This window comes from Chiloscyllium punctatum, chromosome 49 (genome assembly GCF_047496795.1).
Source record: "Chiloscyllium punctatum isolate Juve2018m chromosome 49, sChiPun1.3, whole genome shotgun sequence".
NCBI classification, from domain to species: domain Eukaryota; kingdom Metazoa; phylum Chordata; class Chondrichthyes; order Orectolobiformes; family Hemiscylliidae; genus Chiloscyllium; species Chiloscyllium punctatum.
This window is the reverse complement of record NC_092787.1, coordinates 25,159,785-25,186,476: the sequence shown is the minus strand read 5'-3', so window position 1 is coordinate 25,186,476 and position 26,692 is coordinate 25,159,785. Positions and strand designations below refer to the sequence as shown.

The window sequence follows — 26,692 nt, the reverse complement described above, 5'->3', positions numbered from 1 at the left end:
CAGAGCCTATCCTAGGAGAGCTGTAAATACTGTTTTAGAAAATCAAACTACCTCAAATTATCCTTTACATTGCATGTTAAAGCTTTTGCACATTTTCTCAAACAAGCACAAGATGTTAGCATTTTTTCCTGCCATTTGTGAGAATTGATTTATCAACTGCAGAACAGACCTCATGAATTTGTGCTCCTTGGAACAGATGCCCTTCTCGTAATTGGGGGTGGACAGAAACACACAAAAAAGCATCACATGCACAAGAACGGCACAAGTAACAGTTCTGCGTGCCTCAGAGCTTTCTCAATATTTCTGTCAATGTCCAGATATTGGCAACAGCCTCAAAGTCAATGGGCTCTTGACATTTAAATTTAAGTAGAAGCCACATTATCCACAGGGTGTACAACTATTTCCATCTTCGCATGGAGATGGTTGGCAGCCTCTATAGTCTTTCAAAACAAAAACAAGCACAATCTAGTGGAGAAAAATTCAACAAATGAAACTTGAAAAGATTGGAGGGTTTGCCCTATAGGCAGAGGTTGAATAGGCTGAGGCTATTTTCCCTGAAGTGTTGGAGGCTGAGGGGTGACCACATAGAAGTTTATAAAATCCTGAGGGGCATGGAATAATTTAAAGAGATATGGGTGAAATGCTGGAAAATGGGATGAGATTAATTTCGGATATCTGATCAGCTATGGATGAGTTGGAGAGAAGGGTCTGTTTCCATGATGCACCCAACTCTATGACTCCATTTTAAAAAAACTGCAGATGCCATAAATCAGAAACAGCTGAAAAAGCTCAGCAGCACCTGTGAAGAGAAAACAGAGTTAATGTTTCGGGTCCGGTGACTCATCTTCCTGTAAAGACTTTACTGCATTCTCCCAGTTCCTTAGTCTTTGTCGCATATGTGCAGAAGATGCCAACTTTGACAAGGAAGCCTCCAAAATGTCCAGCTTCTTGCTCAACCAGGAAGTCCCCAGAATCATTGTTGACAGGGCCTTCGACCAGGTCTGACCCATCTCCCACACTTCCATCCTCACTTCCTCTCTTCCCCCCTGCAACAGCGACAGGATTCCCCTTGTCCATATCTACCATCCCACCAGCAAAGCTCAGTGTAAGCTGGAAGAACAATACCTTATTTTCTGCTTAGGACCCTGCAGCCTTCTGAACTCAATGGAGTTCAATAACTTTCTGGCTTGAACTCTCCTGCGTCTTCTTCCCCCACCCCACATACTCTGCTATTACACACAACCCATTGTTAGTCACAAACACACTCAATTAACAGCTATTCACCGTCCAAGCCAGATCCTTGGTCTGTCCAATTGTTCTCCCTCTTTGGGGTCTATCCCCACCTATCAGTTACTCTTTACCACCTCCCCCCACCCTATCTTCTGCATAAAACCCAACATTTTCCTAACGACCATCTGTTAGGAGAGATGGTCACCAGACCCAAAAGGTTAACAGATTTCTCCTCATAGATGCTGCCTACCTGCTGAGCTTTTCCAGCAATTTCTGTTTTTGTTGTTGTTGTTGTCTATGACTCTACAACTGTCAAAACCTGGCATACAAGTACTGGCAGCAAAACCTGCAACTTTTGTGTCAGATTATTTTGAGAGTTAAATGCAAAAATATGCTAACAGCATGGAACAGAACAATAAAGTGGGTTTTATTTGTTCACAATGGAGATGTCAAGTGATCTTATTCCCAAGGTGGGATGCAAAGACATTGAAAATGCCTCCAACTGTGCTTGCTGTCAGCTAACTAGGATGCATAGGAGGAGAAGTCTTAGTGATAAACAAAAATAGGACAGATGTAAACAGCTGAAAACTTGGAGAGCAATGAAATGGTCAAGCTAGTTGCAAATGAAGGGGGAAGGAGAATGAGAAGTTTTAAAACAATTTTGGGCCTGTGGAAAGAGATTAGATCTTATGCTTTTTAATACATGCAATCTAAAAAATCCACAACTATTATGAATTAATGTAAACTGGTAAAACAGAAAATCATGTTAACTTTCTCTAAAATAATCCCATTTAATATGATCTGGTGTAAACTGGTATTCAAAATATTGCTCGAGCATTGTTCATGATCTGACTCTTGATCCGAATCCTTAGGTCCTCAAGGAAATAAAATGTTTGCAAATGGCTTACTGTACCAAAAGTTTATATGCAATCATAGATTCTCTACAGTGTAGAAACAGGCCATTTGGCCCAAGTCCACACCAACCATCCGAAGAGTATCCCACCCACACCCATTCCCCTACCCTATTACTCTGCATTTTCCATGACCAATGCATCTATCTACACATCCCTGAACACTATGGGCAACGTAGCATGGCCAATTCGCCTGCACATCTTTGGATTGCGGGAGGAAACCCACAATCTTGCTCAACCAGGAAGTCCCCAGAATCATTTTTGACAGGGCCTTCGACCAGGTCTGACCCATTCTCCCCGTGTTTATCATAGACACGGGGAGAATGTTCAAACTTCACACAGTCTCCCAAAGCTGGAATTGAACCCGGGTCCCTGGCGCTGTGAGGCAGCAGTGCTAACCACTAAGCCATTGTGCCGCCCTAGTAAGAAGATGTTTTAATTCAACCTCTGAGTCAAGACATCAGATACAACACATTTCTTATTGCCACAGTTTTGAGAAAAGCAAAACACATTGAACCAACGAGTGGTTGAAGCAGTCAGCATTTCCGACTGACCGACCCTGAAAGTCAGAACAGGAAGCGGAACAGCACCGAACAGGATTTTGTATGTTTCTTTGTTAAAACCAGCTATTAAAAAAAAGTATGAAAATAAATATCTAGCAAGGTCATGAAAATGCAGTCAGACTGGACAGACCCTCAAACCATAAAACCTCTTCAAATATCAGACCAATGGGGAAAAAAGTACTTGCTCAGCATGGAAATAGTATAATGCTGTATACAAAAATAACCCTCCCCTCCTTCAGTCACAGCACAAAACATAACTAACACAGCCTGTGTTATTTAACTGACCAGTTAACACATTGCTCAGTCTATTCATTAATGTTCAAACATTGAGAAACACGGCAGGCCTTGGAAATAATTTGCCTCTGGGTGAATATTCACTGTATGTAGCAACACAACCCTTAAAAATAGTCCAATGACAAATTTGGTGCATTTCCAATAACCATTTGAGGTCATACTGAAAGTAAAATGCGTATTTGCATTGACTGCTATCTTGCAGCTTCACCATGGCAACTGCAACTGGCAAAAAAAACTGTTGACTCTTTTGGAAAAATTATGTCACTGTTGAAACTTGCATTGATCAGGGAACCATGCAATCTTTTCCTGTCAGGGTCAATAGACAATATTCAATCATCGCAGGAAAGTGTTATTTTAACAGGTCATTATTATAGGCTTTTACAAAAATACAGATATATCATGCTTTGCTAGAAGTAGTGCTAATGACCAAAAGGCTATGAGCTCTAACTCCTGGCACAGGGCAATGACAGCACATTAAATTTTCCCAATCCACTGCATATCATAACCACATCCAATCATTAAGGCAAAGAAGCATTTATTACAGATGTTTATCATATTTCTGAAAAATCTCTCTTAAGCGTTTCACACATTATTATTACTGAGAATGTATAATGTTTTTATACTATAAACAGTATGGACCAAATTACCTAAGCTGATTTTTTTTTTGAAGCAGTGTTGGTTAACTGAGGAATGCTGGCCAGGATAACAAGAGAACTCCCAGCTATTCGCTGGCATTTTTAATACCTATCAGAAACAGTGAAAATACAGGCAAAACTTGTTTTTTACATGAGCCAAAGGACAGATTTGTACAAGTCCATTGTTTATTTATTGCTGCATTGTAACATCAGGTGAGATTAGCCACTCGTGTTCTGGATAGGGAGGTCCTAAACCCACTAACATTCAGGAGAAGCAAAGAGTTTACCACCTGAATCAAGGGTTCTGCGAGACTTTGGGTAGAGTTAAATTCTGTGGTCAGGAAACATTTGCCATGAGTTGGGAAAAAGGGGACATTTGGGCTGAAATTACAATTAATTATTTTATTCTTTGACAGGAGATGGCAAGACTGACATTTGTTGCCCATCCTTAACAGCTCTTGAACTGAGTGGCTTACTTGGCCATTGCAGAGGGCAGTAAAGAGACAATCTTGTGGATGTGGGTCTGAAGTCTTTTGTAGGCCAGACTAGGTTAAGAAAAGAACAGCAGATTGTGTTCCTTAAAGGACATGAGTGAATCAGATGGGCTTTACAATGACCAAGGTGGTAATCACAGTCACTATCATTATCAATTGGTCCATCAGTTACTGCGATTTAAATCCATGTATAGCATTAGCCTGGGACTATGGATTACTTGAATGTAGTGTTGGAAAAGCACAGCTATTCAGGCAGCATCCGAGGAGCAGGAGAGTCAACGTTTCGGGCATAAACCCTTCATCAGGAACATTCAGCGCCATACTTTTCGACTCTGACTTGCCAGCATCTGCAGTCCTCACTTTCTCCTCTAGATTACTAGCCTAGTGATACTACCACTATGCCACCATCTTGCCCAAATAGGTGGTAGTTGGTTCACTGGGTCAATTCCCTCTGAAGTGACTTCTCAGCAGATGCCACTTGTCGAACTCAAAAATACCAACCACCTGACTGCGTGAATTTTGTAACTCACTACCTCAGCCTATGCTTTATACGTCAATGTCTGTAAAAAGATATGTAATCCTACCTTAGAAAATGCCTTTCCACCTTTCAGTTCCTGAAACAAAATAGAAAAGGAGCAAAAATTACAAAAAATCTCTATTCTTAGCATTTTGAGAGAATCGCAGAATGGACAACAAAATTTACTCTATTTGCAATGAGAGGTATTAGAAGGAGCTCCAAAAGCACCTTTCTTGCTGAAATTTAGTTTCATGTGTAATACTTCAAACAGGAAAATACGTATGTGCAAAATATTTCAACAATGTTCCCAGATGAATAAAGGACTGTGGTAACTATTAAATGTTATGTTGATTAAAGAAAGAATCAATTAAGATATATGAACCATGGTGAATGGAAGGACAATTTTCTGAACATCAAATGTTAAAATGGAATACGAAAATATGGTCAGAAACTTGACTGAGCCATGAAAATCTTGTGAAGCCATACAAAATATTGACCTATGATCACAATGTTCCAATAAATCCAATGTGATGCACAGGCCTTTTCACTTATAAAACAATACAGTAATATTCTTTTGCATTAAAAAGAAGAAAATTCATTACAAATTGAAAATAGGGAAATAAATTAGGAGAGGAAGAGCAATAATTGTGTATTGAGAAAATAGCTAACAAAAACAACAGGCTGGAATAGCAGTTGAGAACAAAATCTTTAGATTTCAGCGATCATTAATCCATTTCAGACACAAAGGGACATTGCTTTTCTGAGCTCGGAGTTCGGAAATATTTTTACTGGACTCGAAATTTTAACTCTGCTTTCTCTCTAGAGTTACCGGTAGACTTGCTTCAGTTTCTCTAGCAATTTCTGCTGTTATTGCTTTTCTGAGAGGAAAATCTAGGTCATTTGTAAACCTCATTCATTCAACTCATGTGCAGTTACTCAGGCTTGTCTGCAGAACTTCTACTGATCCTTCATTTCAAACGTTGTGTTCTTAGTGTAAATGTGGAATCATAGCAGGCATGGTCCACGAGATTCTTCAACCAATCAGATAAAAGAATTCTCACTGACAGGTTCAGCGAACGTGAAAGAGGCAGAGAGCAAGAGTGCAAAAGAGTGAGGGTGCAAAAGAGCGAGTGTAAAACAAAAATATTTTAATATATTAATTTATATCTCTCACAATAATTGTTTTCTGACAGAATGAGACTCCACACTTGCAATTTTCTCTTCCCTCGCACAATCCCAACTACCTCCCCCACACCACCGCCCCCACCAGGCCAGACAGACTGCTCAACAGGAGTACTCACTTATTATTCAGTCAAAACAAACTTACCTTAAATTCCTTTACCCTAATTTTAATCCCATCATTATTATTATGAGAGTAAAATTTGGGCCACTTTGAAATCAAGTTCATGATTACAATGCGCAACATAAAAAGGTATTTATTTTAAGATCCTCTAGGAACACACAGGTTACCCCAAGTTCGGAAGTAAAGTTACATATGAATAGATTAAACAACCAAAAAAAAATCTGTTCAGGCAAAGGAATCTATTCCCACATGTGAATTTCACTAGTGTTGAACACCATGCAACACATGGTGGTTATGTCATTTCACAAAACATAAACAAAATTCAGAGTAAAACAGGTCTCTTTCATATGTATTGCACTGAGATAAGATTGAAGTCTAACATTCTGGGATACCCACCTTTCGTACGGATACTCTGCAGATACAAGGATCCAGTACTCCAGTTGCTGGATTTGCACTCATCTTGCAAATGAAACTGAATTTCTTCTGCCAACGAACACAATTCTCTTGAACTTCCTCCCTGTGGGAAAAAAAATGACAAATTTGTGCCTTAGTTCTGACATCGCATTTCCGAAGTAGTATGGTTTTAAGATCAAGTAAATTGGAATTTTACCCTCTATTCATCTGGCCAATTTTTAAACTAACAGATTTTGTACCACAAACACCACTGGATACCTCTTCCCACCAAGGCTTTCAGTTTCTGAGGTCAGTTCCAATCAAAGCCCTCTCACCACTGGTCAGTCTGGAGAGAGACTCATGATTTTGTTTTAAGCTTGTGGCCACACTTTGTAACGGTTTAAAATGGAGGTTAAGATTGGGAAAACACCTTCAAAGGAAGAAAGGAGAGAGGCTCAGCTTTATTTATAATCTACGTACACGTGGCAAAAACTAGGTCAGGCATGACCTTTAGAACTGGGCAAGTTCTGTTTAGCATTACACATTCATAAAGAAAGCATATCATTTTGAAAACAGAATACAAATTATCTGTCAAACATCTCGTGCTGGCGTCATTGAATGATTTTCTTCAGGCAAACCAAAGTAAGTTGCTTTTATTTAGTACATTTAACACACTAAAGTATCTCAAGAACTACAGCAGTGCTAACAAACAAAACTTACTTGATCCAAAACCATCCAAGGGAGATATTAGAATGGATGGCCAAAAACATAATCAAAGTAGTAGGTTTTAACGAGCATTGTAAAGGAGGAGACAGTGTAAGCCAGTGAATCCTACTAAGGCAATCACAGAAATTAAAGCCTAGGCAACTGAAGGTACAGCTGCCAATAGTGCAGCAATATGAATTGGGGGGTGTGTAAGTGGCCAGAATTTGAGGGATGCGGCAAGTTGGCTTTAGGCTTGGGGGACGTTTCAGAGCAGAACATGGAACTATTAAGCCAAGATGAATATCAACCATGTAGTCAAGAGCATCAGGTCATTTTATAACAAGAAGCAATATAATTTTGGCAATAAAATTTGAATAGGTTGATTAGGATGAATTTTGATTACATGGGATATGGGGTACAGAAACAGCCATTTCAGTAACAGGTTCCACACGTTCTCCACTCTTTAAGAAAACAAATTATTTCAAATTCCCGAATGGATTTCTTGGGAAAGCATTGAGCTAGATGGAACACTGGATTGAGGATCGATAAAGTGTCAGTTTGAATCTTGTGGTGTCAATTTAATTAATTTGACTCCTACTCGTGTCACTGACAGAACCTGCTCTTCCCATGCTAAATGTGGATCTCCAACTCTGCAAATATAAGGTGCCTTGTTTAAAAAGAAAAGTTGAAGATATACAGTTTCAAATCAGAGGCAAGTATATGTGAAATACTTTTCTCTACACTGATTGTAAAACAAAATAACCAAGTTTTCTAACCAAAATCACAAAACTAGGACAGCTTTCCAACAGTGAGGCGTCATACATAGGGTTATTGTCAAAAGGTGTGGCACTACAACAGCATAGGTGGTTAGGCAACATCGGAGGGGCAGGAGAGTCAATATTTCAGGCATAAGCCCTCCATCACGAATGCTGTACTTTACCACACTTTTCAACTGGAGATAACGAGACTCCAGAAACAGTATATTCCTGTCAGGGTGAAAGGAAAGGCTGGTAGATATACAGAATGCTGGATGACTAAACAAATTGAGGGTTTGGTTAAGAAAAAGAAGGAAGAATATGTCAGGCATAGACAGGATATATCAAGTGAATCCTTAGAAGAGTATAAAGGCAGTAGGAGTGTACTTGAGAGGAATCAGGAAGGCAAAAAGGGGACATGAGATAGTTTTGGCAAATATAGAGTTAAGAAAAATTCAAAGGGTTTTTACAAATACATTAAGGGCAAAAGGACAACTAGGGAGAGAATAAGGCCCCTCAAAGATCAACAAGGCAGTCTTTATGTGGAGGTGCAGGAGATGGGGTAGATATTAAACGAGTTGTGCATCAGTGTTTACTGTGAAAAAGGACATGGACGATATAGAATGGAGGGAAATAGATGGTGACACCTTGAAAAATATCCACATTACAGAGAAGGAAGTGCTGGATGTCTTGAAATGCATAAAAGTGGATAAATCCCTAGGACCTGATCAGGTGTACCCTCGAATTCCATGGGAAGGTGGGGAAGTGATTGTTGGGCCTCTTGGTGAGATATTTGTATCAGGTGAGGTGCTGGAAGACTGGAGGTTGGCTAACATGGTGCCACTGTTTAAGAAAGGTGGTAAGGACAAGTCAGGGAACTATAGATCAGTGAGCCTGACGTCGGTGGTAGGCAAGTCGTTGAAGGGAATCCTGAGGGACAGGATGTACATGTATTTGGAAAGGCAAGGACTAATTAGGGCTAGTCAACAAGGCTCTATGCGTGGGAAATCATGTCTCACTAACTTGACTGAGATTTTTGAAGAAGTAATACAGAGGAACTCGTACAATTGCAACATTTAAGAGGCATTTGGATGGGTATATGAATAGGAAGGGTTTGGAGGGATATGGGCCAGGTGCTGTCAGGTGGGACGAGATCGGGTTGGGATATCTGGTCGGCATGGACGGGTTGGACCGAAGGGTCTGTTTCCGTGCTGTACATCTCGACTCTATGATGGATGAGGGCAGAGCGTTAGATGTGATCTATATGGACTTCAGTAAGGCGTTTGACAAGGTTCCCCATGGGAGACTGGTTAGCAAGGTTAGATCTCATGGAATATAGGGAGAACTGGCCATTTGGATACAGAACTGGCTCAAAGGTAGAAGACAGAGGGTGGTGGTGGAGGGTTGTTTTTCAGACTGGAGGACTGTGACCAGTGGAGTGCCACAAGGATCGGTGTTGGGTCCACTACTTTTTGTCATTTATACTATGTCCAAATCATTTGTATAAAAGGTATAGTTAGTAAGTTTGCAGATGACACCAAAATTGGAGGTGCAGTGGATAGCAAAGATGGTAATGTCGGATTACAATAGGATCTTGATCAGATGGGCCAATGGGCTGAGGAGTGGCAGATGGAGTTTAATTCAGATACATATGAAGTGCTGCATTTTGGGAAAGCAAATCTTAGCAGGACTTATACACTTAATGGTAAGGTCCTAGGGAGTGTTGCTGAACAGAGAGACCTTGGAGTGCAGGTTCATAGCTTCTTGAAAGTGGAGTCGCAGGTAGATAGGATAGTGAAGGCGGTGTTTGGTATGCTTGGGTTGGGATATCTGCTCAGCGTGGATGAGTTGGACCAAAGGGCCTATTTCCGTGCTGTACATCTCTATGACTATAGGTTGCAACTCACGGAGCAGTGGGACTATAGTGACTGTGCACTCCTCCAGCCTTGGTTATGACACTTTTTGAATTTCATGATAGGAGAAACAGATATCTTGCATTAGAGATTGCAAGCACCTACTTGTGAATCCACTAGTATTAGCTTAATCATCTCAAGTTATTTCAGTACAGGTCCAAGTTTTTTGTACATTACAGCTACATGTGGAATTTAAATAGCAAATTATTTGAAATATATATTATGCTGTTAACAAACAAATGGAGAGAGAAATTTACCGAAACAAAAATAAAAATGCCAGATCAACCTTATCAAGAATTTGGAAATCAGAAGTTATAGCAGTTGTTTTACTACAGCCAGTCACAGCAGTGGGCAGCAACGGCTAATCCTGTTAAGGGTGAGAGTAATAGCAAAGTCTTTCCATACAATAAATTGCAGGCAAGAGCTAGTCAGAAACCATCAGGCAATGTAGCAGTCATAGAGAGAATACAATATAAAACTGGTCCTTCATCCAAAGCACTTGAGTTCTGAATTTAACCAAGATGAATAGTTTGATCGAATTATGAAGATGAAATACAGCAAAAGCATTATGCTATACTTCAGTTAGCAATGCTCAAAGTTAATATGAATGCAAAAAAATTAAAAACATTCCGTTTCACAGTTCTTCTCAAACAGCACAAAATTCACCTTCTAATCCAAAAGAATTAAAAACATCCTGGTGCAATGACTCACGGGCAACAATCTTAACGCAGAATAACAACCGGGTACATGCTGTGTTGCAGGATTTCGGAAGGTATTCATGGAACACAGTATGCACGGTTGACACATTCAGGATGAAACAAAGGCGTCTTAACTTTCTTACTGTTGCAAATATGATGCAATTCTGGTGATGTCAGAATCGAGACCCTCAAGGACCGAAATAAATTCAACCTCAAGTTTCATCAGAATAAAATCAGTCAATTTGAGGGTGACAATGATGGACCCAGACATTCAGAGGGAAAGAGGTTTTTCTTGGGAGGGGGCAGGCACTGGTTTGCAGAGACCCACAATTGGTCCACTCCCAAAAATACCAAATAGCTATAAATAAGAGTCTGCATATTTTCCATAAAGCAGATAAAACAATATTAAAATTTAAACAGCAGAGTTTTAGCAGGAGTGAAGATAAATAATTTTCAGTCCTCTAACAGAATTACACAGTGGAAATAATATATTGCTATTATATAGCCAGGGACCCCAGACATAAAGCTTATAATGTTAGGCAAAATTAAGCTAACACAAACTGCAAACACAAATAATTGAGTTTGCACCAAAATATGTCCACTGACTACACCACAGATGACTCAAAGCATAAAGGCAGCACACAGTCTTCAAAGTGTAGGAGTGATCTGCTTCATGCTAAGACAACAGCTGTAGAGAAATGCAACTCCAACTGGCTACATAAACATTACATTTGGTAAAGGAAATACTTTTTTTCAAATTAACATGTCTGCACAGTGCTTCCCTGCAGCCTTGTGAATAGGTTTGGATACTGAAATTGGATTCAGGTCAAGTGTAACCAGTGACGTTCTGTTCACAAAAGGTTTGAGGCTGTGCGAGGATATTGGCAGTCCCTGCCCCCAACCCCAAATTTCTTCCCCAAAATCCCCACCCCACAATTCCTGTTTGCATACACACAGCACAGCCATGGGGAATCAAGATGTGCTCGGCTCTGCTCAGCAGATGCCGAGTCAACATTTGTAACACAAACATCCTTTACATCTGCCATGCGCAAAGTGTGGTGGGAAAATACCTGCAACATTTGAAGCATACACATTAATACTGAGGGATAGATCAGTGCTTCTCAAATCCTTTCTCACTGTGACTCCATTTTGAGGGTGGAAAATTGCCACGAGCTTCTCACTGTGAACTGAGACAGGGTGTTGGTGTTGGTGGTGGTGGTGGGGGGGTGGAGAGGAAAGACTTGAGAGAGTCAGATGGCTCCATAAGGAGCTGCACAGAAGCTATTGCTGCTTCTGAACCTGAGACCTGAGGATTTCATCCTGTGGGTAGCAGAGATAAATTCACATATTGTCAAAGCAAGTCTTCATGATGTTGATTGCATTCATTTCAAATCCACATTTGAGTTAGTTACATGTCAATATTTAAAATTAAGTTTTTTTTTGTTTAGCTTACTGCTTTAATCAGCATTTCAGAGATGTTATTAAACACGTCTGCAGCAGGGGGGCATGAACCACGGCCTCTCTATTCAGGGGTAGGGACACTACTGCTGTTGTTAAAATTAATTTCATTTGATTTTGAACAGAAATCTCTAATGAAGCTTACATCAGCATCAGGTGCTGCAGATAACAACAACAAGGCACGTTGAAAACTGAGGCAGAATCAAAACACTTACAGCCAGTGAAGTAACATTTAAGTACAAGGTGTGGAAATGAATGCCCCTGAAATCAATGTTTTTCTTCTTTATTCTTTACAGAGATGTGGCAAGGCCAACATTTGTTCCCCATGCCTGAGGTGCTTGCGAGGCTATTCCAGAGAAGCAGTTACAAGTCAACTACATTGCTGTGGATGTAGAGGTGATTTAGGTTAGGCTAGGTAAAGACAGGAAGTTTCCTTGTTTTTATTAACCAGTGGGTTTTTATAACAATTCATGATAGTTGCCATGGTCACTGTTATTGGGACCAACTTTCAATTTATTGACAATTTAAATTCAAAAGTAGTCATTGTGCGATTCGAATTATAAAAACTGTAAGTAATAGGAACAGGAGCAAGTTGTTTCAACGCTTGAACCTGCTGTTATTCGATAGGATCAGGGCTAATACTCCTCACGCTCACTTGCCTGCCACTGATCCATTACTTTTGATTCCTCGACAACGTGCAGACAGCATTCGTGTGGGCCTCTGGATTAACAATACAGTGCCATTGTCACCACGCCATCATTGTGCCCCTTTAACTGAGCTGACATTACAACCTACATCAACATCCTGGCAAAAGGAAAACTTCTTTTTGCTTCATATCCCCAGTCCGTCAAAGGCCAGGAACTGACATTTCCCCTTGTGTAATCGAAAACATGTAGTGCCTTTGGTCAAGGATACATCTGTGTACTGTAGGTACGTCAGAATAAGGATACTAAAATGTTAGAAAAATGTTACAAAATAAAATCACTCTTCCGCCCCACCTCTAAAATGATGGGCTATGCCAAAAACCTAGGAAAACGAAAACGTTGACAGAACTTCAGAAAAAGTTTTGCTTTGGGGGTCCCAAAGGCCACACTAACTCATTCTGGAAAGCAAGGTATTTGAATCTTATGTATATCTTACAGCTGCAGATACTTCATGGCAACTTTGCTATATTATAAATTCTTTCAAATTTACAAATGGAAGTTGCCTATGTAAACTTGTGACATTGTAATTACACCTCCTACCAATGTGTCTCCGTAATTACACCCTAGCACCCCTGGCCTGCTAAATTTGCAAGGGTAATTTCCATTGCAGACATGTACTCAAGCATTTAGAATTGGAAATCCAAGAGAAAAGATACATTATTTTAAAATGAGGACTAATTTAACTCTTTGTAACTTGGTCACAGTATTCCCAGACCTCTATCTACTTCCCAAAAAGACAATGTCTGGCCCTCACCTCTAGTATTGTTATACAAGTTAATCGGGTCTAAGCAGAGCTCCTTTACTCTGCTGGAAAAGCACCAACACCAAAGATAGAAAATGTGATCATTCCCAGCTTCATACTCTTGGCTCTCAGCACAAGACTCATTCTTTAACAAAATATAGCCTTAGAATTTTAAATATTATCCAAAGTACTAACACTAAAAGTTTTCAAAATAAGTTTTAATTTTACAAAACAATAAACACTAGTCAGTTTCATGACTGGCTGTTATTCACAGATATTTTATGGGAACACCTTGAGACCATAAACAATCTGTTGCTTACTAGTTGCAAGGAATGCCATCTACTGAGATTGGACTAGTCCCAGCCAAACACTTTGAAGATTAGAATTAAGGGAGCTGTTCTTTTCAAAGTCAAGCTTAACACACAGTTCCTGTACTCTGGAATCACTGTGGTATCAACATTTATTTTATTGCACGTTTCATGCAAGAAGAATTCAAAACTAATGTACTGTAAGATAAATTATTTTGAAAATTCTGAAACACTAAATACACCTTCCATTCAAACTTACTTATTTGGCAAAAACGTTTTTATTACTAACTGAACACATGCTCCCAAATACAAAATTTACTTTCCTCAAGGTGAGGAGCCCTTGAGCTATGCAGCACTTTTACAGAGGTTGAAAAGTAGGGATGGAAAGCAGCCAAAAATGTAATCAGTCCACAGACATGCTGATGACTTTGCACATTGCAAAAGGTCAAATTTTCAAAAAATTCTGCAGAAGCAATATAGGTTGTGCTATTTTTAAAAAAAGGGCTTGATCACCTTGCAAGTTGAGAACGCCATTGGGTTCAATTGTTTTAACAATGTCAGCTAGGGCAAGTGCATCACATCATTCTTACAATTCAGAAAAGTCTCTCATCTCTAGTCTGCCCTAAGCTAGCTAATCTTGCTGTGGTCTACAGCATAGGGGCGACAAAAGTCAAGCCGTCCTTCAGATATGGAGATAGAGGAAACAAAAAATATCCAAGTTCCCATTTCTTAATTGCTAAATAACACAGAAGAACTTCAACTGAGACCACAGGTCGGTTCACTGGTGATAATAGATCCCTTAACCAATTCACCATTCTTAGCAATCATCCATGAACTGGGGCAAAACTTAAATACACCACACGAACCAATGGGAAAACCATCTTCTAAACGAAATAGTCAAATCAGAGGAAAAGATTAAGGATGCAGTCGAGATCAAATTCCTGTGCAAAATTTGAACGCTTAATTTTCAAAGTTATACAAAATCTATGGTGATAGAAGCAGGAAAAAAGGCAATGGAGACTAAAACTGGTGACCTTAGGAAGAATGCACAAGTTTGTCTAAAGAACTCTTACTTCCTCATCCCACCTCCTCGATTAGGCCACACGAAATAAAACTTCAAATTCAGTCATTTAGAACAATTTTACTTTATCGTGTAGTTCTGGTGTACAAAGAAGCCTTAATCTCCAACCACTAATTCCAAGCATTGGATGCTCCAGATTCAATTACAGGCCAAAATCAAATAGCTGATATTGGTGTAGAACTACAATCATAACTTTACCATACAATTGGCCAAACCAATTAGTTGCATTGGGAGTAACAAAGTATATCACACTGACGCTTTCTTCACAATTGGAAATCCAGCATTAAGTCATTATATGTTTCATAATGGTTCTGGGTGCCCACTATCACACATCAGGCTGCTTAAAGTATATTCTTATGGACTCAGCATCCATATCTGTTATGGTTTGTAGAAATGCAGTTTGGTGAACACAATTGGGCTTTCCAAGCTTCAGCAAGGTCAAAGATCAAGTGCACGAATCCAAAGGATTCTGCCTTTGGTCTTGGCTGACAGAAATGTTGGTTTCCTGCAACTTGCAAAGCATTGCAGTGTCACAGTAAATTGATGAGGCAGCATTTTTTTTTTTTAAAAAGTCACTCCGGGATATGAGTATTGCAGTCTACCCTAGCATTTATGTCCCATTCTCAATTGCCCTGGAGACGCTGATAGGTAAATGCTTTCTTGAACTGTTGCAGTCAATTTGGTGCAGCTCCACCAACAACACTGAGGGAGGGGGATCCAGGCTTTTTGGGAAGGGTTTAAATTAACACAGCAGGAGCTTGAGAACCAGGAAGAAACCAGAAAACTAGGGTGCTCAAAAGTAATACTAGGATGCTCGAAATGCTAGGAGAGGCAGATAGCACTAAATTACAGACTATTAATTAAAAGATGAAGTCAGAGTAAGGAGAAAGTAATGAAGCTTAAAGTCAGGGTTATACTGCAAAAATGTGAATGCACAGAGTACAATCAAAATGACCAGGGCATTACAGACACAGATTGCTACGTGGGATGATGATATTGTGGCGGTAATGTAGATCTGACTTAAGGGAGGGCAGATCTGGGTGTTAATTATTCCTGGTTAAAAGATATTCAAAAACAATAGGAAAGGAAATAAAACAAATAGTATCATTTGGGGTAATGAAAGCTGTGCTGGGAAAAAAGGATATTCCAGAAGCTTCAAGGACAAAATCAATTTGACTAGAGTCAAGGAACAAGACTGCAATTACAGTGCTTGGTTATCTGTGGATCACAGACTAGCAGAAAAGATTCAGGAATAAATCTACAATGAAATTACAGAGAAGTGCAAACATAAAACAGTGGCTATAATGGGACATTTAAATTACCCAAATATCACGTGGGAAAGTGGTAGCGAAAGGGATAGCAAGGGGCAAGTGCTCCTGGATTGTATTCAGGAGAATTTCCCACAGCAGGATATGTCCAGTCCAACAAGAAAGGAGGCACCGCGAGACTTGATTCTTCAGAATGCAGTGGGCCAAGTAAGTCAAGTGACAGTGAGGAAACATTTAGAACAGTGATCATTGTAACAAAGTTTACGCGGATGGTGGAAAATTACATTAGTCAATCCAGAATAAGAATAATCAACTGTCTGCCAGTTCCAGCTGTTCATTGTAGTGGCTGGTATATTGAGTCTGTGCTGAGTGCCATGCTTCTAGGAATTCTCTGGCTGTCCTCTGTTTGGCTTGTCCGATGACCATTGTGTTGTCCCAGTTGAATCTGTGTGTATGGCTAATAGCGAGGGCTGGCCATGGTGTTTAGTGGCTAGTTGGTGCTTGTGAATGTGGATTATTAGTTGTATGCCTGTTGGCCCTATATAGTGTTTGGTGCAGTCTTTGCATGGAATCTTGTGAATCACGTTAGTTTTGCATGTGATGGGTATAGAGTCTTTTGTCCAGCTACCGGCAACTGGAAGCAGCAGGAATTGAACCAAATAAATTCCACAAGACACAGTACAGCAGCGCTTCACAGGAGGTTCCAAAGCCCTGAAGATGTCACCTAGACAGGGGATGTAACGTCTGCAAACCAACTTCCCACCTCAGCAAGCATACCCACAACCACAACAACCAGCACCTGGGCTACAAATCTTTACACAAACTTTGATAAAGAGTTTGAAGAACTGGGTGTATTTTTGCATAATTCATTAAAGGTAGGCAAGTAGAGAGAAGTGCTTAATAAAGCAGTATTACAACAGTATTGTCGGTCTCATTAAAAGGGACACAGAATACAACAGCAGGGAAGTTATGAAGAACTGATATAAGACACTAGTTAGACCTTAGCTGGAGGAATGCAAATGCATTGGAGAGTATACAAGAGTTTTATGAGAATGATCAAAAGATGAGACACTTATTATGAAGAAAAACTTAAGTTGGGACTGTTTCCTCAGAGAGAAAACTAAAAGGAGTTGAGATAAAAGTTTTCAAAGTCACAAATGATCTAAACAGAATACACAGGGAGCAACTACGCTTGCTCGTAAACCAGATAGTGCAGTGCAGTCTAAATTGTTTTGCAAAAGAGGTGTATAGTGACAGAAACGAAGAAGGGCTCATGCCTGAAACGTCGATTCTCCTGCTCCTTGGATATTGCCTGACCAGCTGTGCTTTTACAGCAACACATTTTCAGCTCTGATCTCCAGCATCTGCAGTCCTCACTTTCTCCTATAGTGACAGAAACCTTTATGTAGAGAGCAGTTTGGGTCTGGAATGCACTATTTGGAAGTTGGTGAAGACAAGTTCAATTGAGGCATTCAAGACGACATTGGACTATTATTGAAAAAGAAACTATGTGCACAGCTACAGGGAAAAGGCAAGAAGTTGACACCAACTTAAAATGCTCAGCGATAGTGCAGCTACAGTGGGCTAAATAGCCTTCTGCACCATAACAATTGTGATTTTGAGCCTGCAGCAGTGAAAGGATATAGTTTTAAGTCAAGATAATGAGTGGTTGGGAGGGAAAGTTGAATCTACTGCTCTTGTTTTTCTAGATGGTAACAATCATGGGTTTAGAAGATATTGTCCAAGTCGGCTTGGTGATATGAAAACGTATAGGCAGCCAGACAGATGACTCAAGTGATGCTCTGCCTTGCAGAGTTCAGACCAATCACTTAAAAGCCTCTACTGCCCCTTTTTTTTGATGTTTTGCACATAAAACATTCAAGGTGAGGTAATCGGGTTTGGGATGGGGTGGCGGGGGGGAGGGGCTAATGGGGTGATAGTGACACGGCTGCTTAAAACTGACAATAATTTAGATAATATTGTAAAAGGAGTGGTTCACAAACTGGGGATCATGACCGACAGAAACAGTGAATGAAATTTCAAGCTGCTCCAACACAATCTTCACCCCACACCAGCACCAAGACTAACATGGCACCCCCAGAACTATGCTCATCTTGCTATCTCTGTCCGTCCAGGTCATGAACTGTCTGCAGCCAATTCACTGAAACTTCTGTCTCTAGGTAGGTATTCTGGAGGCTACACCAAACAGCTGTGAAATGGGGCAGAAGTATTTTTAAAAGTGGAGAGGAAAATAAAAGCACAACACTCAAGAGTTCTTTCAGAACTGTAATAATGGCATGGGAGTAAACTGAAAACTGAAAAGGTTAATTTAGTCCATGAGTGGTCACACGGCTTGTTCTCATCCGCTGTTGTGGCATCTGCAAGCTGGATGTATACCTAATACATCTGAACAGTCTTTCACATCCTCAGGATGTGATAAGTACTTTATAAACAGTTTCTGAAGTGCAGGCACTTATGGTTTGCAGACAAATGCAAGGGGCCAGTTTGCACACAGCAAGGCTACAGCAATGAGACGATAGCTCTGAAACACACTGGTTAGCATAATTCAACATCAAACTATCACTGTCTGAGGTACAGCAGTTGATTTGTTACTTCCAGTTCTGGTAGATTATATTTCTGGGCTTATCCAAATAAGCTAGAGTCCTTGAGATATACAGCATGGAAACAGCCCATCCAGATGCCTTTTAAATGTTGTAATTGTACCAGCCTCCACCACTTCCTCTGGCAGCTCATTCCATACACACACCATTCTGTGCATGAAAATGTTGTCCCCTTAGGTCCCTTTCATATTTTTCCCCTCTCACCCTGAACCTATGCCCTCTAGTTCTGGACTCTCTCACCCCAGGGAAAAGATCTCGTCTATTTATCCTATCCATGCGCCTCATGATTTTATAAATCTCTATAAGGTCACCCCTCAGCCTCTGATGCTCCAGGGAAAACAGTCCCAGCCTATTACTCTTTTTTAAAAAAATGTAAAAATATGCACAAAAACATAGTCTGAAGTACTCAGAGCAAAATTGTTTTTTTGTCTTACAAAAATGTGACAGTGGTCCCTCAGGGAATATTTGTGTCGGACAATAAAGGGGAACTAAGATGATTGTGGTTTCCAAAGTGGTTTAAACAAAATGCAGAAAATAAAGACAAACTTTCAATGGAAATAAGATTAAACACAATTTATGGAGCCAACTGGTTCTTTCCAGCAAGCAAGGCTGAATATTGCAGAGTTGATAGTGCCCACTAATTAATCCATTTAGAACTTAAGATCAAGATTAACAGTACAACCAAGAGTAATGTTTTGGAGCTGGTCATGGGAAACAAGACCTTTGCTTACTGTCATATGATTCAATTGCAACCATATCCTCTGGTAATTATCTTGTTTCTCTATACAGCAGATTTAAGAGTTGAAATGAAAGTGGTGATAATTTTTTAAAAAGCAACCCTGATCCAAAGAAAAGTCTTTTTGGGTTACTTGGAACGCTAATTGTCATGTCTCTGCCTCTCCACATATACTTCCAGACCTGCTGAGCTTCTCCAGTATTTTCTGCTTTTTTACAGAAACTTAAGACTTGCTGTGCCAAAGTTTTATCAAGAATCAACAGCATAAAATGAAGGCCATTCAGGCCAACTGGTTAAAGGTGTTCCTACTCCTTACAAAACTCCTCCCCACTTTGCCCCTTCCCCCCTTATTTCTACATCTGCTACAACCACACCACTTGGTGCAAATTGCATTCTTGTCACTAACTTGGGAAGGAAATTCCTTCTAAATCATTTATTTGATCTACTCACACATATGGCTACCGTACATTTAAATGCCATGTTGGGGTCAGCCCAGAACTAGAAGCAATTTTCCCACCTCGATTCTGTCAAGTTCTTTCTCAACTTTAAAAACATCTTAGCAGGTCTCATTATAGCCTTTGCTCTCCTAGTTCGTCCCCACCCCCTCTCAACTGAGAATGGAGCTTCCAACCTACTTCAGTCTTCCTGACAGTTGCATCCTCAGTTCCAGGAACATCTTTGCAGATACTTCATGCTCTTCCTCCAGTGCTTTGGTACTTTTTCTTGTAATATGGAAAGCAGAGATACAGACAATCCTCCTAGTGCAGATGCTACTTTTATATTTCAGCATGATTCAGTGAATTCAAATTCAACTAGCTGCCATGGTTAGATCTAAGCCCACATCCCTTGGGCATTTGCCCAGGTTTCTGAATTACAAGTCCAGCGATATTACCACAATGCTGCCTCCCTCTTTAAATGAGCTGGATTGCTGTCTGGTGAGAGGTGAAAGGTGCAAGTGCAATACAACAGGATAACACCAGAGCCACAAAGGAAAAGAAGAATCCAAAAGCGTGCTGAGATTACAACACTGGACAAGTGATCCAGAAACAACAAATTTGATCCTAAACTTTTCAATCATGAATCAGAAACAAGGACTTTATTTAAAATCCTCAGTTCTCTCTCTCTCTCGCTCTCATCATTTTCCTGCTGACACCAACAATTTATACACTACACTTCCACTGATATTGGCCGATTTCCAGTATCTTAGCGCCTGATCCCAGATTGTGTCAGTGAGCTTAATGACCTTGACAGGCACTGGAATGGAGCCCAACACTGTCATCAACTAATATTTGTCACAAACAAGTCAGATGACAGCAATGGAAACCAATAGTCAATGCATGCTCAACACAAGGTTTGTTTTTTTGAGATGGATTGTACATCTGTGCTACCCAGTGCAATGCAACTTACTGCTCATTTTGTTCATCCACTACAAATTCTTAGCTGGAAAACAGCATTTTTATTTGGTGGGAAGGGGAATGGAAAAGATGATGGAACCAGGGACACTGAAAAGGTGGAATCTTCTGATAAAAGGCAAACTGTTCCAGTAAAATATTCTTCTGGCTCAAATAATGAGCAGACATGATTGAACTGCTGCATGCTGATGATATTCACTTTACAAACACAAAGACATTAACAAAAGAACTTTACTCCACATCGGCTGAAGCTGGATGTATAAAGATACACCATTCTTTGTTTCTAAATCAATGTTAAGCAAACAAGATAGATTGGTACTAGTATTGATGCCTGCACTACCTGCATGGTATCTCATTGTGATGCAGATTACTTTTGCTTTTGAATCACAGGATGGTTACAAGCACAGGTGGTCATTTAGCCCATCATTCTGCCCTGGTTTTCCAAATGGAGCAATTAACAGGATGCACTCCATTAGAGAATTAAAGAATAGATCTATGACCGAGAGAGGTTCTGATTAGAGTGGTGCTGAAAATGTACAGCAGGTCAGGCAGCATCCGAGGAGCAGCAAAATTGATGTTTCAGGGAAAAGCTTTTAATCAGGAAGCCCTTCCTGATGAAGGGCGTTTGCCAGAAATGTCGATTTTCCTGCTCCTCGGATGCTGCCTGACCTGCTGTACATTTTCAGCACCACTCTAATCGATGACTGAGATAGATAGATTTCAGTGTATCAAGGAGATCAAGGGTTACAGGGAGAATGGGGCCGAGAAACTTATCAGCCATGAATGAATCATGGAGCATACTCGATGGCCTGAATGGCCTAATTCCTGCTCCTAATGTCTTATGGTTTTATCAGGAATGTTTTGTAGAGTCATAGAGATGTACAGTACAGAAACAGACCCTTCGGTCCAACCCGTCCATGTCGACCAGATATCCCAACCCAATCTTGTCCCACCCGCCAGCACCCGGCCCGGCCCATATCCCTCCAAACCCTTCCTATTCATAAACCCATCCAAATGCCTCTTAAATGTTGCAATTGTACCAGCCTCCACCACTTCCTCTGGCAGTTCATTCCACACACGTACCACCCACTGTGTGAAAATGTTTCCCCTCACGTCCCTTGTATATCTTTCCCCTCTCACCCAAAACCTATGCCCTCTAGTTCTGACTCCCCACAAAGACACCTTGGAGTGCAGGTTCATAGCTCCTTGAAAGTGTAGAGGCAACACTGTTGCAGAGGTAAAGTACAATAGTCTATGTTTTATTTCATGACAATTCAAGGAATTTGTAGAAATTTTCATTTTTAAAACAAACGCATACAAAAAAAGGAAATACTAATCTTCTACATGGAACATGAGACAGAAAACAATCATACTCTAAGGGATTTAGAACAGAATGCTTGAAGGTTATGAGAACAATCACAGTTTGCTTTTAACTTAAAACAACTGTTACCAGCCAGTGGTTTCAAGTGTCATTAGTGTTCAAGGAGCATTACTCCCTTGAAAACCGGGTAGATTTATTTCCACTTTACACAGAGAGCGGAATGTTAGGTCACATACTATTTTCAGAATGTGACCTGATGCAAAAAAGTGAGATTCCTCCCAAAAGTACATGGCTTTTATTTCAAAAGATAACTATCCAAAACTGCAGCTATACATGTTAGGCTTGTTCATATAGCTCCAGGTTTCACTGTTGAATCACGCCAGCTTAGGAATAATGGATTTACACAGGTTTTAAATCACAGTGCAGCCAAGATCTTGAATTACACTATGCAGAATTTCATCTCAACAACTGCACATCAATTCTAGCAGGGAACAAAATCAAAATACACAATTACTGTGCCTAAAGAAAGAATAGCTACGACTAGTTAAACTCCAAAATCTCTATTTTCACAGCATTCTGATGCATCGTATGTAAATGAATATATTGCTTTTCATTTGTTTAACACCTCCATAAAAACTGTTGCATCTAAACAACTGCAAATAAAAGGTTAAACGCTGTAGGTGCCAAAATAATGCAGAAAATACATGAGAAATGCGAGAGAGAAACAGTTAACGCTGAGTCCAATATGACTCTTCTTTACAATAATTTCAAATGTTTTATTCCCTTGTACGAAGCCCAAATCAATCTAGTGTCAGTTAGGAAACCAACTGCACCAACAAAATGGCCATCTTTACCCCCAGCTGCCCGTACAATCACTCCCACATTGCCGTGATTGCCTGCTGGGACTCGTGAAGCTGCGACAAAAAGCAAGCTTTAAAAAAAAACCTCATCCATACAGTCACTGGTTCAGATGAGTGACTGAATCAGGGACAGCAGGGTAATCTCAAGATCAATTCCCAAGTTCATATTGTTTCAAAATCACATGCAGTCAAGGTAGTATGAGGAGGACTTCAACATTTCTAGATTGACAAAAGATTGGTAGGATTAGCCAATGTTTCCACTACTGATCGCTAGATGAAATTTCCTGTAATTATGATACACCTCATAGCTTCACTCAAGGGAGCTCCAATAAGGAATCAATATCTTCAGGGGAGACAAAGAAGGGACAAAGTTCACATGAAATATACTCGGGGAAGCAAAGAAAATAAATCATTCATTTTGGATTGACCAAGTACTCCTGAACAAAAGAACTTTAGAGTGATGCATTGCAGTGGTTAGAGGAGACAAGAAAAAATACTGAAGGGAGATCATGATAGGAGGACCAGAAAAATTGTCTTGCGTAATAGGAAGAAAGGGCACAAGAAAGCATAAGAAATAGTCCCCAATTAAAAATTGAGCAAATTCACTTTCCAACTCCAAGTACCTTTCATTATGGGAAGTGTAAAAATATGAAACACAAGCATGGAAAAGCTGTCTCTGGTACACTATAAAATAAGCAGTATTTTCTTCCAAATGAGGAAAGTTAGTCTGGGATCATTTACTTTTCTTCTTCTAATACTGGCAAGATTTGCTCATCAAGAGAAATTGCATTACGACTGGAAACCTTAACTTAGCAAATTGCAATTTAAAAACCACATCCTGGCAGACAGCAATGTCTACATACAGCAAAACAAAATGGGTGGAAAAGATTTTGCATTAGTTGGATAATGGAAAGAAAGACTTTCAAAAAGGTGCACAGACCATTTCTTTATAAACGTTGCAGACATGGAAGAGACAGAACATAACATAGAACATTACAGCACTATACAGACCCTTTGGCCCTCGATGTTGCGCCAACCTGTCATACCAATCTGAAGCCCATCTAACCAACACTATTCCATGTATGTCCATATGCTTGTCCAATGACGACTTAAATGTACTTAAAAGTTGGTGGAACTACTACCGTTGCAGGCAAAGCATTCCATACCCTTACTACTCTGTGTAAAGAAACTACCTCTGACATCTGTCCTATATCTATCACCCCTCAATTTAAAGCTATGCCCCCTCATGCTCGCCGTCACCATACTTGGAAAAAGGCTCTCCCTGTCCACCCTATCTAACCCTCTGATTGTCTTATATGTCTCTATTAAATCTCCTCTCAACCCTCTTCTCCCTCATGAAAACAGCCTCAAGTCCCTCACCCTTTCCTCATAAGACCTTCCCTCCATACCAGGCAACATACTAGCAATTCCCCTCTGCACCCTTTCCAAAGCTTCCACATCCTTCTTATAATGCGGTGACCAGAACTGTACACAATACTCCAAGTCCGGCCGCACCAGAGTTTTGTACAGCTGTAGCATAACCTTATGGTTCTGGAACTCGATACCTCTGTTAATAAAAGCTAAAACACTGTATGCCTTCTGAACAACCCTGTCAACCTGGGTGGCAACTTTCAAGGATCTGTGTATCTGGACACCGAGATCTCTCTGCTCATCTACACTACCAAGAATCTTACCATTAGCCCAGTACTTTGCAAGCCAGTTACTCCAACCAAAGTGAATCACCTCACACTTGTCCGCATTAAACTCCATTTGCCACCTCTCAGCCCAGCTCTGCAACTTATCTATGTCTCTCTCTATAACCTACAACATCCTTCGTCACTATCCACAACTCCACTGACCTTACTGTCATCTGCAAATTTACTAACCCACCCTTCTGTGCCCTCATCCAGGTCGTTTATAAAAATTACAAACAGCAGTGGACCCAACACCGACCCTTGCGGTACACCACTGGTAACTGGACTTCAGGATGAACATTTCCCATCAACCACCACCCTGTATCTTCTTTCAGCAAGCTAATTACTGATCCAAATTGCGATATCTCCCACAATCCCATTCTTCCACATTTTGTACAATGTGGTGTAATCCAGAGGTCTGTGCACATGGGTTGAAATTCAATTAAAATCTGGAAATTAAAACCAATGGCAACCATGAAAAACACAGTTTTCATATATAAAAAAAACCAACCTGGTTTCTACAGGGGAGAAAATCTGTTGTCTTACCTTACATGCAATGCCAGACCCACAGCAATGTGGTTGGCTCTTAATGGCCTATGAAATGAGTGAGAGAACCAATCAGTTCAAGGGCAATTAGGTTTGGGCAGCCATGGACAACATCAATAAAGTTAAGAATAAAACTAAGTTGGAATGGTCTTCTCAAATATGTACCAGCTACCAGTGTAAAGAGAAACCTGAAATAAGCAGTTGCCAACAATCACTTCATGCATTATCTCTTACTTTTTTAAAAAAAAGCTCTTTGTATCTGCTTGAATAATGAATGAAATTCAAGAAACTAAACTCAAACCTGAAGGGGAGACAATAAATATTTTACTGCGCTGAAAAATCAAACAACTTATTTCATTATCACCCTTGTGGCATTCAAAACAACTGCAAAAAAACTTTAGAAAGGAAGGAAAGTAGTAGGATTTACAAACATATATCCTTTTATTACATTATTTGTGGTTTAGTCAAAGGAGCTTCGAAGTAGCATAGCTTGAACAAGGTTCTGATGTCAAATGTATTTAAACACACATCTCAGATTAAACGTGAATTTCGATTAGACAGACCGCAAGATCCTTTCATCTCATAAAAGGATCAAGACTGATTATACAGAATGTGGTCCCAGAATACATCAATAGCTTAGAGACACAGGCAGACACAGCCGTTACCCCACTCTATGCATCCGTATGGTCCAACAGGATTTAATTTGCGTTAGCTGCCTCAGACTCCAAACAGGTTACCTTTCTTATTATTATCCAACCATATACAAAAACAAAACAGTGATGTGCATGTTATAGGGTAGGCTGGATCCAGAGGTTGTGATGGGTGCAAAGATATATTTGAAATTGTATTGTGCCTTTCATAATCTCAGGACACCCAAAGCACATTATATCCAATTAAAACCTTCTGACGTTTAGCCATGTGTGTAATGTATTTATTTGAGTGCAGCAAGGTCCCATTAACAGCAATGCAATGATGTTACGATAATCTGTTTTAATAATGGTGGTTGGAGTATGAATCTTAGTCAAGTTAAAATTGATGAAACAGCCCTGCTTTTCTTTGAAAGAGAGGCACAAGGTCCCTTGCCCTCTTGGGTGGATATAGTTGGGAATTTCATTGAGCAGCTCACCTCGAAGGCTTGTGTTTCTGAAAAGTGTGCATTAACTTTAAACATAACTTGTTACATAGACTGACCATAAACAAACTCAACCTGTTCAAAGGATTTCTCTTGGTAGGAAACTGACTCAGTCTGGCCTGAATGATCAGCATTCATCAAATCTGTAAATTTCTGATGGTTTTTCAGCTGGGGTGACCAAACAGTTTACTTTTAGTGGTCAGGACAGTGAACAGAGGACATAAATCTTTAAAGGTAATTGCTAAAAACAAAAGGAGTGGGCAGGAAAAGTTTTAAACAGAGAACTACAATGACCTGAAATGGATTGCCAGCAAAAGCAGAGGGCATAACCTTTGAAAGCAGGCTGGATGCATATTTGAAAAGTAGAAATCTGGTGGCAAGCACAGGAGTAGAATTTA

At 40.1% G+C, this 26,692-nt stretch overlaps 1 protein-coding gene across 2 annotated transcripts in view; it reads right to left on the bottom strand.

Annotated features, from left to right (window-relative positions):
- Positions 1-26,692, bottom strand: part of LOC140469419 (early estrogen-induced gene 1 protein-like) — a 113,923-nt gene that overhangs the window by 37,775 nt on the left and 49,456 nt on the right. For both annotated transcript variants that reach the window (XM_072565921.1, XM_072565922.1), the window contains exons 2-3: positions 6,344-6,464; positions 4,712-4,741 (exon numbers count right to left, since the gene is read on the bottom strand). In XM_072565921.1, coding sequence (XP_072422022.1) covers positions 4,712-4,741; positions 6,344-6,464 — 151 coding nt within the window. The remainder of the gene's footprint in view (positions 1-4,711; positions 4,742-6,343; positions 6,465-26,692) is intronic.